General features: G+C 43.8%; 1 protein-coding gene across 3 annotated transcripts in view; it reads right to left on the reverse strand.

The window, feature by feature from the left end:
• The window catches only part of tmem39b (transmembrane protein 39B), a 66,291-nt gene that overhangs the window by 36,683 nt on the left and 14,478 nt on the right, over positions 1-15,130 (reverse strand). The window contains exon 3 of one of the 3 annotated variants that reach the window (XM_059654452.1): positions 14,500-14,583. The exons of the other annotated variants lie outside the window; for them this stretch is intronic. Coding sequence (XP_059510435.1) covers positions 14,500-14,583 — 84 coding nt within the window. The remainder of the gene's footprint in view (positions 1-14,499; positions 14,584-15,130) is intronic. 3 annotated transcript variants of the gene reach the window in all.

Genomic DNA, 15,130 nt, shown 5'->3' on the forward strand with positions numbered 1-15,130 from the left:
AAGTCCTCCTCCTGGACACCACCCCCAGGCCTCCTACCCTCCCTCGACCTCTTCATCTCCAACTGCCGTTGAGACATGAACCGCCTCAACCTCTCCACCCCTCTCACCCACTCCAACCTCTCCCCCGCAGAACGGGCAGCCCTCCGCTCCAACCCCAACCTCACCATCAAACCCGCAGACAAGGGTGGCGCAGTAGTAGTATGGCGCACTGACCTCTACATCGCCGAGGCCAGACACCAACTCTCTGACACCACCTCCTACCGCCTCCTCGATCATGACCCCACACCCGAGCACCAAACCATCATCTCCAACACCATTCACGACCTTATCACCACAGGGGACCTCCCACCCACAGCCTCCAACCTCATTGTTCCCCAACCCCGCACGGCCCGTTTCTATCTCCTTCCCAAAATCCACAAACCTGCCTGCCCTGGTCGACCCATCGTCTCAGCCTGCTCCTGCCCCACCGAACTCATCTCCACCGATCTGGACTCCATTTTCTCCCCTTTGGTCCAGGAACTCCCCACCTACGACCATGACACCACCCACGCCCTCCACCTCCTCCAGGACTTCCAATTCCCTGGCCCCCAATACCTCATATTCACCATGGACGTCCAGTCCCTGTACACCTGCATTCCGCAGGGAGATGGCCTCAAGGCCCTCCGCTTCTTCCTATCCCGCAGGCCCGACCAGTCCCCCTCCACCGACACTCTCATCTGCCTAGCTGAACTCGTCCTCACACTCAACAACTTCTCTTTTGACTCCTCCCACTTCCTACAGACTAAGGGGGTGGCCATGGGCACCCGCATGGGCCCCAGCTATGCCTGCCTCTTTGTAGGTTACGTGGAACAGTCCCTCTTCCGCACCTACACAGGCCCCAAACCCCACCTCTTCCTCCGGTACATTGATGACTGTATCGGCGCCGCCTCTTGCTCCCCAGAGGAGCTCGAACAGTTCATCCACTTCACCAACACCTTCCACCCCAACCTTCAGTTCACCTGGGCCATCTCCAGCACATCCCTCACCTTCCTGGACCTCTCAGTCTCCATCTCAGGCAACCAGCTTGTAACTGACGTCCATTTCAAGCCCACCGACTCCCACAGCTACCTAGAATACACCTCCTCCCACCCACCCTCCTGCAAAAATTCCATCCCCTATTCCCAATTCCTCCGCCTCCGCCGCATCTGCTCCCACGATAAGACATTCCACTCCCGCACATCCCAGATGTCCAAGTTCTTTAAGGACCGCAACTTTCCTCCCACAGTGATCGAAAACGCCCTTGACCGCGTCTCCCGTATTTCCCGCAACACATCCCTCACACCCCGCCCCCGCCACAACCGCCCCAAGAGGATCCCCCTCGTTCTCACACACCACCCTACCAACCTCCGGATACAACGCATTATCCTCCGACACTTCCGCCATTTACAATCCGACCCCACCACCCAAGACATTTTTCCATCCCCTCCCCTGTCAGCTTTCCGGAGAGACCACTCTCTCCGTGACTCCCTTGTTCGCTCCACACTGCCCTTCAACCCCACCACACCCGGCACCTTCCCCTGCAACCGCAGGAAATGCTACACCTGTCCCCACACCTCCTACCTCACCCCCATCCCAGGACCCAAGATGACATTCCACATTAAGCAGAGGTTCACCTGCACATCTGTCAATGTGGTATACTGCATCCACTGTACCCGGTGCGGCTTCCTCTACATTGGGGAAACCAAGCGGAGGCTTGGGGACCGCTTTGCAGAACACCTCCGCTCAGTTCGCAACAAACAACTGCACCTCCCAGTCGCAAACCATTTCCACTCCCCCTCCCATTCTCTGGATGACATGTCCATCATGGGCCTCCTGCAGTGCCACAATGATGCCACCCGAAGGTTGCAGGAACAGCAACTCATATTCCGCCTGGGAACCCTGCAGCCATATGGTATCAATGTGGACTTCACCAGTTTCAAAATCTCCCCTTCCCCTACTGCATCCCTAAACCAGCCCAGTTCGTCCCCTCCCCCCACTGCACCACACAACCAGCCCAGCTCTTCCCCCCCACCCACTGCATCCCAAAACCAGTCCAACCTGTCTCTGCCTCCCTAACCTGTTCTTCCTCTCACCCATCCCTTCCTCCCACCCCAAGCCGCACCCCCAGCTACCTACTAACCTCATCCCACCTCCTTGACCTGTCCGTCTTCCCTGGACTGACCTATCCCCTCCCTACCTTCCCACCTACACTCTCTCCACCTATCTTCTTTACTCTCCATCTTCGGTCCGCCTCCCCCTCTCTCCCTATTTATTCCAGTTCCCTCTCCCCATCCCCCTCTCTGATGAAGGGTCTAGGCCCGAAACGTCAGCTTTTGTGCTCCTGAGATGCTGCTTGGCCTGCTGTGTTCATCCAGCCTCACATTTTATTATCTTATAGTTGAAATGTCAAAATGACTTTGATGTCACTAAGACTTTCTAGGAGTGAAAGATGTAACAGCAGATTATTTGAAGAATTTGACAAGTTAAAATGAAAGTGTTGGTGGATAAATTGAAGGTAGTATTAAAAGCAACATCTGGCTAAGTTGAGATGCTTACCATTTAGAATTAAAAGGAGTAAGAATGGAAATTAATGCATCACCACAAGAATCAGCTAAGATTTAGTTAACAATGTCAAAACTTGTATTAGAGGAAAAAGAAAATGGCATAGCCTGAATTAGATAAGCGTCAAAGGGAAATGTAAAGACAAGATAGATTTTAAAAGCAAGATGAAAATAAGACCATAAGACATAGGAGTGGAAGTAAGGCCATTTGGCCCATCGGTCCACTCCGCCATTTAAATCATGGCTGATGGGCATTTCAACACCACTTCCCTGCGCTCTCCCCGTAGCCCTTGATTCCTTGTGAGATCAAGAATTTGTCGATCTCTGCCTTGAAGGCATCAAACGTCCCAGCCTCCACTGCACTCTGCGGCAATGAATTCCACAAGCCCACCACTCTCTGGCTAAATAAGATTGCTTTAATCGGCAAAAACAAGGCAAAAATAGCCTAAGGAAGGAGAAGACTAGAGAAATAAAAAGAAAAAGAAAAAGAAATGGGAATAAGATAAAAACAAACAGTCTCAACTTCAAATAAAGATGATAATCAGAAAACCTGATTCGGATAGAGAAAAGCTTACAGAAAGAAGGGATTAAAAACTCACCGGATGATTCTGATTTCAATGGAAGTTTGACTGAACTAGATATCTGCATTTAATACCTAATTTTAGAAGGGTTAGAGATGAAAGCTATTTCACCTCATTGAAGACAAAGTGAAAGTCAAATGACGAAAAAATGTTTGGACCTTACTATTACAGAGATTCTTAGTAGCTACAAATGCTTGTTCCAGTTTGTCAGGAGAACAATCTGCAAACTATGAAGCTGTTTGAAGAGCAATATTTGATGCTTATGAGCTTGTTCCTGAAACTTATGAATTAAAATTTTGCAGAATAAGCAAGAACAGACATTTGTAGAATTTGCAATAAACAAAGAAATGATGAGGGATCAGTGGTTTCAATAGTTGCAGTTGGAGAAAAACTTTGAGAATTTGGATGAAATCATGATTATGCAAAAAATCCAAAAAACGTATTCCAGTAAACCAATATTTACCTAGATGAGCATCAAGTATCAAAAATCCAAGAAGGTGCAGTTCGGATGGATACCTCTAATATTTCACTTAGACAGCTACGTGTAGGGAAGTGGTCATATGGGAATCAAGGAGGAGATGAGAAAAATAGAAAATCTGAGGATTGGCAAAAAAAAATTTGTTTGTGTAAACAGGCCAGGGTAAACATCTTTGACTGTACATGAAGCTAATGTAGGTAATGTGTTTCCGTAAAATAAAACCTTACACTCAAATAAGAGGAGTTAGCCTGAGTGAGGGAAAATATAAAGTTCAGTCATGAATCACAGTAGCTAGAGTTCACCTATTGAGTTAACTATAAGCTTGGCTAAAAATGACTTTGCTAAAGCAAAAGTGTTTTTTAATTTCATTCACAGGATGCAGGTGTCACTGACCAGGCTAGTATTTATTGCTCAACTCTAATTTCCCTGAGGGTAGTTGAGGGGCAGTTTAAAGTCAATCACATGTTGTAGGTCTGACCAGGTAAGGACAGCAGTTTTTTTTCCCTCCCAGAGAACATCAGTGAACGAGATTCCACCCCACGCTCCCCCGCCCTCAAAACAAACACACACACACACACACACACACACACACACACACACACACAAACAAACAATATGGACTCACGATCAACATAGACTCTTGATTCCTTATTTTTTGAATTCAAATTCCACCATCTGCTGTGGTGAAATATGAACACGAGTCCCCAGAACATAATCGGAGTCTCTGGATTAACATCTAGTGTTAATACCACTGGGGCATTGCATTCCCCCACTGTGGGACAAATTAGCACCCACAGAAGCAAAAATGTAATACTGCACTAGTTTTAGCAGCACCAAATTCCACTAAGTCATTTAAAATGGCTGCCGATGGGAGTAATGCTACTGTTGGTGCAATATTATTACAGGAAGACAAAATGGGAATTGAAAAGCTAATTAATTATTTTTCAAGCAAACGAAATGCTTATCAACAAATATGAGGGGTAAAGAACATTGAGTTTGGCACTGATGCGACATCACTTTGAAGTATACATATCTAATAACTTGGCAGAAAGTGTGACTGACATCTGGTCAAGCAGAGTCAGCATGGCTTCAAGAAAGGGAAATTGTGTTTAATTAACTTATTAGAGTTTTTTAATGGACTCTCAACTACCGTGGATGGGGGGGAACCTGTAGGCATGTTGTATTTGGATTTCCAGGAGGCATGCGACAAGGTACCTCGCAAAGGGTTAAATCATAAGAGTCCACAGTGCTGGAAGTAATGTATTGGCATGGACGGAGAATTGGCCAATGGACAGTTAACTGCGAGTGGGGATAAGGGTTTTTTTTTTCAGGTTGGTGGTCTGTAGCCAGTAGAGTTCCAACTTGATCAGTGCTGGAACTGCAACTCTTTACAGTACATATAATGACTAGGAAGATGGAAGCAAATGTACTGTAGCCAAATCTGCAGACAACACAAAAATAGGTGGACAGGCACCTGTGTGAGGGATACAAATAAATTATAGAGATATTACCTGAGCTTATCTGAAGAGCTACACTTGCTTTAGCAGGAACACCACGAAGAATCTTTGGAGGAGCACCTGGTGACATTATGAGTTAAAAAGTAACGTGCATCACAGGTGAACTCTTGATTTGAGAGTATTAATCAGGTGACTTTTTTTAACCCTACATTCTATTTTTTTCATAAACTCTTTCATAGCTTCATAGTTTAAGATTGGCAATCTGTGTGTAGTGCAAGGTAGAGTTTTTTGGACTGTTTTTTGGAGGATAATATACTAATTCAGCCTATTGGTTGATAAGTAACAACAATAATTTAAATAATAGATAAAATTTATTTCTTTAGTCGCTTTTTTATTTTTTAATACATTATAGTGAGAAATGGCAGTTCATGGAGTGGTATGCCTCAACTGTGAGATGTGAGGAATTAAGACCAGCTCAAATGTCCCTGACAACTACATCTGCCGGAAGCTTGTTCACCTGCACCTCGTCTCAGACCTCCTCTCTTGCATGTTGAGTTGGTAGTTAGGAAGGAAAATTCAACGTTCAAATTATTTTGAGAGGACTAGAAAATATAAGCAGGGATGTATGTCTGAGGTTTTATAAAGCTCTAGTCAGACCAAATTTAGAGTATTGTGAGCAATTTTGGGTCCCATACCTTAGGAAGAATGTACTGGCCCTGCAGTGAGTCCAGAGGAGGTTCATGAGAATGATCCCAGGAATGAAAGACTTAACATATGAGGAATGTTTGAGGACCCTGGGTCTATACTTTTAGAAGAAGGAGGGGATCTAACTGAAACTTACACAACTGTGAACAGCCCGGATAGAGTTGATGTTGGGAAGATGTTTCCCTTGGGAGGAGAGAAGAGGACCTGAGGATACAGCCTTACAGTAAACGGAAGACCCTTTAGAACAGAGGTAAGAAGAAACATCTTCAGCCAGGCAGTGGTGAATCTATGCAATTCACTGTCCTGTAAGGCCGTGGAGGCCAGGTCATTGAGTATATTTAAGACAGAAATAGATAGATTTTTGATTGTCAAGGGGATCAAGGGTTACAGGGAGAAAGCAGAGTCGAACAACATCGCTTCATCGGAGGCCTCATTGTTACCTAGCATGTTGACAAAATGTCTGAACAAAAACAAGCCAGCTTGGAAGCAAGGTCATTGGGGTCATTTAAGACACTGCTAGACATGCATATGGTCACAGAAATTTGAGGGTGCATACATGAGGATCAGTGGTCGGCACAACATCGTGGGCTGAAGGGCCTGTTCTATGCTGTACTGTTCTAGGTTCTAATAATTGGTGATGTAGTTGTTCACGAGCATTTGTTAGAAGTGATCATAACATGATCAAGTTTCATGCAATGTTCGTAAGAGATAAGCAATGATGGAACGTTAGAATTTTGGCTTTTAGTAAGGTAGACTTTAATGGTATGAGGCAGACATTGTCCACAGGAAACTGGGAAGATGTGCCAATAGGTAAAACAACTGAGGTACAATGGAGATAGCAAGGTGTTGAGCTGGATGAACACAGCAGGCCGGGCAGCATCAGAGGAGCAGGAAAGCTGATGTTTCGGGTCTGGAAGCTTCTTCAGGAAAGAAAAAGGGTCCAGACCTGAAACATCAGCTTTCCTGCTCCTCTGATGCTGCCTGGCCTGCTGTGTTCATGTAGCTCTACATCTTGTCATCTCAGACTTCAGCATCGGCAATTCCTACTATCTCTGAGGTACAGTGAAGGATGTTCAAAGAAATATTTAATGCCATACAGAAGCAGTTTGTACTTATAGAACATAGGACATTACAGCACAGCACAGGCCCTTCGGCCCTCAACGTTGTGCCGACCAGTCATACCGATCTCAAGCCCATCTTACCTACACTATTCCATGTATGTCCATATGCTTGTCCAATGACGACTTAAATGTACCTAAAGTTGGCGAATCTACAACCGTTGCAGGCAAAGCGTTCCATTCCCTTACTACTCTCTGAGTAAAGAAACTACCTCTGACATCTGTCCTATATCTTTCACCCCTCAATTTAAAGCTATGCCCTCTCGTGCTCGCCGTCACCATCCCAGGAAAAAGGCTCTCCCTATCCACGCTATCTAACCCTCTGATTATTTTATATGTTTCAATTAAGTCACTTCTCAACCATCTTCACTCTAATGAAAACAGCCTCAAGTCCCTCAGCCTTTCCTCGTAAGACCTTCCCTCCATACCAGGCAACATCCCACTAAATCTCCTCTGCACCCTTTCCAAAGCTTCCACATCCTTCTTATAATGCGGTGACCAGAACTGTACACAATACTCCAAGTGCGGCCACACAAGAGTTTTGTACAGCTTCACCATAACCTCTTGGTTCCGGAACTTGATCCCTCTATTAATAAAAGCTAAAACACTGTATGCCGTCTTAACAGCCCTGTCAACCTGGGTGGCAACTTTCAAAGATCTGTGTACCTGGACACCGAGATCTCTCTGCTCATCTACACTGCTAAGAATCTTACCATTAGCCCAGTACTTTGCCTCCCGGTTACTCCTACCAAAGTGCATCACCTCACACTTGTCTGCATTAAACTCCATTTGCCACCTCTCAGCCCAGCTCTGCAGCTTATCTATGTCTCTCTGCAACCTACAGCATTGTTCGTCACTATCCACAACTCCACTGACCTTAGTGTCGTCTGCAAATTTACTTACCCATCCTTCTACGGCCTCATCCAGGTCATTTAAAAAAATGACAAACAGCAGTGGACCCAACAACGACCCTTGCGGTACACCACTAGTAACTGGTCTCCAGGATGAACATTTCCCATCAACTACCACCCTCTGTCTTCTTTCAGCAAGCCAATTTCCGATCCAAACTACTGTATCTCCCACAATCCCATTCCTCTGCATTTTGTACAATAGCCTACTGTGGGGAACCTTATCGAACGCCTTGCTGAAATCCATATACACCACATCAACCAGTTTACTCTCATCTACCTGTTTGGTCACCTTCTCAAAGAACTTAATAAGGTTTGTGAGGCACGACCTTCCCTTCACAAAACCGTGCTGACTATCCCTAATCAATTTACTCTTTTCCAGATGATTATAAATCCTATCCCTTATAATCTTTTCCAACACTTGACCAACAACGGAGGTATGGCTCACTGGTCTGTAATTACTAGGGTTGTCCCTACTCCCCTTCTTGAACAGAGGAACCACATTTGCTATCCTCCAGTCGTCTGGCACTATTCCTGCAGACAATGATGAGTTAAAAATCAATGCCAAAGGCTCGGCAATCTCCTCCCTGGCTTCCCAGAGGATCCAAGGATAAATCCCATCCGGCCCAGGGGACTTATCTATCTTCACCTTCTGAAGGATTTCTAATACCTCTTCCTTGTGAACCTCAATCCCACCTAGTCTAGCAGCCTGTATGAGAAGGAAAAGTTCCACTTCACCGAAAAAAGGCCATGGATATCAAATCAGGCTTCCAGAAATTCTCAACACAGGACTCCATTAACAAACACACAGAATAGACCCTGTATATCGACTATTGCTAAAACAACAGAACTGAAAGCAACAAGACCTTCACACCACAGGATCACATAAATCCAGCAGGAAGCAGAGCACCAATGTTTCCATTAGAGGGCACGTTGATGATGTTGCCTAGAAGGATAATGATATGTCTGCACACAATAGAACAACTGGCTCAGTGAGCTAACAAACAACTGCATTCACAATCCAAGCTACAAATTGTTGCTAAGAGGTGCTTTGTGGGTCGAGGAAAGAGGCTCTGAGCTGGAGTGGGGCTGACCATAGTGAGAGAAGATGCCGGCACATGGCTGCAAGCATGGAGCTGAGGATCGGCAGAGAAAACTCTTTCTGGAGGCTCTGGAGGTTCTGGTTTGGTCCAGATTGGGATGGCCTAAACATGATTTGGAGTCCATGGGGTATGAGCCCGCTGCATAGGCAGGTACTGAGAAAAGAGGTGTGGCTGTAGTAACGGGTGTTTCAATATGTGGTTGACGAGCTTCAGTGTGGAGGAGATCACCAGTGGGTTGCAGTGGGACAGAGATCCAGAGATCTTTTCAGAGGGAGGAGCACAACTTCTTCAGGGTGAGCATCCTTGGAAAAAGCTTCGCAGTAGGGTTTTCAGTGACTTGAAGATAGCAAGAGCTGTAGATGTTGGAGTCAGAGTCAATACAGTATGGATCAAGGCTGTAAACCCAAAATGCTATCTTTCCTGCTGCTCTGATGCTGAAGACTGCTAAGCGTAATGCTGGTGACGACCGGAAGAGGCCGCAATGGATCATCCACTTAGCACTTCTGGATGAAGATTGCTGTGAATCTTCAGTCTTGTCTTTTGTACTATGTTGTTGGGCTTTTCCATCATTGAGGGTGGGAATATTTGTGGAGCCTCCTCCTCCAGTGTGTTGTTTAATCGCCCACCACCATTCCTGACAGGATGTGGCAGTACACTATTTAGGATGACACTGCACAGTACTTGGAACTGTATGGTAAATTAGGGCTGAGTTAGTATAGCCTTGTCAAGGGGTGATCATGCCTGACAAATCTGATAGTATTCTTTTCAATTTAACAAGCAAGGAGAGCCGATGGACGTGATTTATTGGCATTTCCAGAAGACCTTTGACAAGCTGCTGCGCAGGAAGCTGCTCAATAAGATAACAGCCCATTGTGTTAGGGACAAGGTACTGGCACAGACAGAGGACTAGCTGACTAGCAAACACAGAGTGGGGATAAAGGAGTCTTTTTCAGGATGGCAACCTATAGCTAGTAAAGTTCGACAGGAATCAATGTTGAGACCACAATCAATAACACTATAAGTTAATAATCTGTACAAAGGAACCAAGGGCATTGATGCTATGTTTTCAAGTGACACAGCAAAGAGGAGAGACAGGTAGTGTTGAAAAGGTTGGGAGGCTGCATAAGGACTTGGACAGGCCAGGACTGCAGCCAAAAAAGAGGCAGATGGGAATATAGTGTGGTGAAGTGTAAGGTAGGAAGAATAGAGACACTGACTATCTTTTAAATAGGGAATAGGTTCAGAAATCTGAAGCACAAAGGAATTTGGGAGTCTTGGTTCAGAATTCTTTTAAGGTTAACATGCAGGTTTAATTGTCAAGTTAGGAAGACAAACGCAATGTTAGCACTCATTTCAAGCGGGCAACACTACAAAAGCAACGATGTAATACTGAGGCGGCGTAAAGCACTGGTCAGACTGCATTTGGAATATTTTGATAACACAATGCGGAGCTGGAGGAACACAGCAGGCCAGGCAGCATCAGAGGAGCAGGAAAGCTCACGTTTCGGGTCAAGACCCTTCTTCATGCTGTTATCTCTGACTCCAGCATCGGCAGTTCTTACTATCTCTTTGGAATACTGTGTTTTGGACTCCATATCTAAGGAAGAAGGTGATGGCTTTGGAGTAGGCCCATAGGAGGTTTATTAGAATGATCCTGGAGATGAACAGGTTATCACATGTGGACTGGTTGAGAACTCTGCGTGTGTACTCAATGGAGTTTAGAAGGATGGAAGGAATCTAACTGAAACTTACAGAATTCTGAGAGGCCTGGATAGAGTGGGCCTGAAGATGATATTTCCACTGTAATTCCATGCTTTAAAGAAAAACATTTTTACTTGAAGATAGCAGCTGTTATGGCCTTGTATGAAGAGTGGATTGCAGATATGCAGCAGTATAGCAGTGGCAGTCGGCAGCACCATGTCTCATCACACAACTGCTTTGAAAGTGAAGCTGAGAAAATGGGTTATTTCTACATACAGGGTTTAGCAAAACATTTCTTCCCTTCTGTTCAGTGTACCATTTCATTTTCTACTCATTCTTGGGATGTGGAAATCTTCAACTACAGCTTCAATTTGGACTTCAGCAAGGTGTTCAACAAGGTTGCGTATAGTAGACTGGTTAGCAAAGTTAGACTACATAGAATCCAGGTGGAATTAGCCAACTGGACACAAAATTCGCTTGAAGATGGAAGGCAGAGGCTGCAGGTGGCGGAGGCTGGTCAGACTGGAGGTCTGTGACCATGATATGACGCAAGGATTGGTGCTGCGTCCCCTACTCTTCATCATTTAAATAAATGATTTGGATGTGAATATGGGAGGTATGGTCAGTATGTTTGCAGATGACGCCAGAATTAGTGGTGTAGTAGATAGTGAAGGTTATCTCAGAGTACAGTGGGATCTTGATCAGATAGGTCGAGGAGTGGCAGACGGAGTTTAACTTAGAAAATGTGAGGTCTTGCAAATTGGCAAGGCAAAACAGAACAGGACTTATACACTTAATGATAGGGCCCTGGCAGGTGTTGCCCACTAAAGGGACCTAGTGGTGCAGGTGCATAGTTCCTCGAAGTGGAGTTGCAGGTAGTCAGGTTGAAGAGCGTTACTTGTTGCATTCTCTGTCCTCTTCCCGTCCACACTCCGCATCCTGCCCTTCCAGTGGGACCATCTGATCTGTCCAGTTTGGCAGTTTGATTAATCATTGTTTTCCCATTCCCACATTCTGATCACTCAATCTGTACTATTAACACCTTTTCTCCCCGAGCACTCCAGGCCCCTATTACTGAATAAATGTTGTCCCCTTCATACTTCATGTTGGCTCTAATGAACAGTCATCTCGACTTTAAATGTTAGCTTGCTTTCTCTCCACAGAGGCAGCCTGACTCGCTGTGATTTCCAGCACTTTTTGTTTGGAGTTGGTGAAGGTGGCGTTTGGCACACTTGTCTTCATTGGTCACTGCATCAAATATAGGAGTTGGGAGCTCATCTTGTGAATGTACAGGACATTGGTTAGGCCACTTCAAGAACACAGTATTCAATTCTGGTCTCCCTACTATAAGAACGTTGTAGTTAAACTTGAAAGGGCTCAGATGATTGGAAGGTTTGAATTGTTGGGAAAGGCTTTATACCCTGGAGCACAGAGGCTAAGGGATGACCTAAAAAAGGTTTATAAAATCATGAGGGCATGGATAGGGTGATTAGCCAAGGTCTTTTTCCCAGGTTGGGTGAGTCCAAAACTAGAGGGCAGAGGTTTAAAGTTTCAGGGCAAAAATTTAGAAGGGACCTGAAGGGCAGAGTTTTCATGCATTAGGTGGTGCATTACGGAATGAGCTTCGAGAGGATGTGTTGGAGGCTGGTACAATTACAACATTTAAAAGATATCTGGATGGGTGCATGAATAAGAAGGGTTTAGAGTGATATGGGCCAAATGCTGGCAAATTGGTCTAGATCAGTTCAGGATATCTGGTCATCATGGATGAGTTGGACTGAAGAGTCCGTTTCCGTGCTTTACAACTCTATGGCTAGGACCCAAGACTAGAACCACAGCCACAGAGTGAAGAGCCAAGCCTTTAGTACTGAGATGAGGAGGAATTTCTTTAGCCAGAGGATGGTGACCCGACAAACTCACTACTGCAAATGACTGTAGAGATCATATCATTGGCTGTATTTCAGATAGAGAAGCTCTTTATCAGTAAGAGGATCAATGCTTATGGTGGAAAGACAGGAGAATGGAGTTGAGTAACATATCAGCCATGATTGAAAGCAGGGAAGATTATATCGGCTAATTGGCCGAATTCTGTTCCTACATCTTGTCATCAAGTTGATTACTTCAATAATGACAACTAGAGAAGACTATTCATACCAATCATCAATCCATTTTCTGGTCAAATTTTAATCTGCGCACATAGCCGGGTGATGTGGTTCCTTATCATTTCTTCCCCCACTGCTTGCAAAACATCAAAGTAAACAGAACTCTCAATAATTTCCAGTATCTTGTGTTTAAAAATACACAAACTCCTACAGCTCTTTCTGTTAGAACAGTCCTTGCCCATTTTAGGCCACAATTAATAGTAAAGATGCAGTATTTAAAACATTCTGCCATTTCATTAGAAATGAAACTTGCATTAGAAGTTTAATGCTACACAGTACAATTCAAAAGTCATTCGTATCACAGGAAACATTTAAGCAGATGGCTTAGCAAGAGCAAATAAGGAAGAAAACAAATGTGATCAAAATGAACTTGTGTAGATGATTATTATGGAAAAGCCTTATGAATTTGAATGCCATATTATCTTGAAAGTGAAAACTACACAAGTAAAATAGATGCAATGCCAAGGGAACTGTAATAGGAAATCTTAAAGCTACTTTTCTGTTTGTTTCTTGCAGGGAAGTGTAATAAGTGCAAATTACATATCATTATTATTTGGAAACTGGGGTCTCATGTGAACAGAACGATGAATAGTCTTACATTTGATTTGTATTTACATATTGAGAAAGCTGAAGAGGGGAGACATGGTTTTAGTTTTAATTTCATATTAGGTTGCTTGGAAATATGTGTATATGCATTTAAATAAGGCTTTAAAAGAGCACAGGGTGGTGGCCGGGGGGGGGGGGGGGGGGGGGGGAACTGCGGTGTTATCGTTTGACAAAGGGAGAAACTTCCAAAAGGTCAGTGAGTGTGCAGATTTCTTTCAGACACAAAAACAAGTCATTCAGAAAGAAAAAGGCCTGCAACACACTGCACAGAAGAAATAAAGTTCTGAGTCGCTGCGAATTTTCTAAGAGAAAAGCTCCAGAAACAGAAGACGTTACATCCCATAAGACTTTTGGATGCATGAAATTAAGGAGCACTTGTTCAAGGAATAAGTTAGTTGTGTTAGAATTTTGTTTAAAGGTTTCAAGAACAGGCAATAACTAAAGAAGATGACATTGAGTGATTGCAGACTTTTGCCAGAAAGGAATTGAAAGTTGTGCCAACTTTATGAGAAATGTGAAAATCGAAACAGGGTAACTCTTCACCGAGGTTTGGGTAACTGTAAGGTTGCTGTGAGGGTAGAAGGATTAAAACTTTCTTTCAGATATTTGTAATTAGTCAATTTTAAATAGTTCTTATATTGTGTAGTTTAGCTTTTCTTCCTTTCGCATTTCATGGATATTGGCATTCTTTTGTTGAAAGTACACTGGCAGCCTCTTGTGAATATGTTTGATGACTGACTACCTTGATAAATAAATTGGAAAAACAGAACTTATGATTTATTAAACAAGGTTTCACATTGTGACTTGTCCAGTATTATCATCAGCTAGGATCTTAACAGTTGTCGACTTGGACTGTGGAGGCTGATCAATCTAATTTTGTTAGTTTGGGATAAATGGGATTTTGGAATTGGTTTTCATCCACTCTATCATATTAATAGAAAAAAAAACAAACATACTGTTTATGCTGCAAATTGTAGCAGTTTTTACTAAACTGTATTTAAAGAATTCACCAGAACAAAACAAAAAGCTTCTACATAAACTAGTATGTACCCTTCTGGAAAAGTGAACATTACTCAAAGACAGAAGTTGTATAGAGCTTACCTCTTTCACAACCGCAATTATAAGACGACGTGCCAACACAATAAGAGTGAGGACTAATAAATTGTAGTCAATCAGATGGAAATTCTATAAATGGAGAGGAAACCCATACTTCAACATGAATCATCATTCTTCTGTGGTTTCACAGAATACAAGAACACAACAACAGTAGTAGACCATTCTGTCTCTGCCTGCTCCATCATTCAATATGTTTGTGACTAATTTTCTCCTTCGACTGTACATTCCTGCCCAGTTCTTATATCGCTTGATACCCTGAGACACCAAAGATCTGTTGATTTCAGACTTAAAAATACTGAACAATAGAGCATCCTCAAAATTCTTGGGTACACAATTTCAAATATTCACAATTCTGCGAAACACATTTCTCCTTAGATTGATTCCTTATCCTGAGATTTCATGTCAGGTTCTACATTTTCTCAGATACAGAAATAATTCACTGTCCACCCAGAGTCTTGTATGTTGCAATGAAATCAGCTTTCATTTTTCTAAATTCCAGAGAACAGGGATCTAATTTACTCAGCCTATCATCACAGGACAATATTGTCATCCCAAGAATCAATCTACCAAACTTTTTTAAAGTTCATCCACTACTGTGGGCATCACTGGCTGGGTC

This window comes from Stegostoma tigrinum, chromosome 24 (genome assembly GCF_030684315.1).
Source record: "Stegostoma tigrinum isolate sSteTig4 chromosome 24, sSteTig4.hap1, whole genome shotgun sequence".
Lineage (NCBI taxonomy): Eukaryota > Metazoa > Chordata > Chondrichthyes > Orectolobiformes > Stegostomatidae > Stegostoma > Stegostoma tigrinum.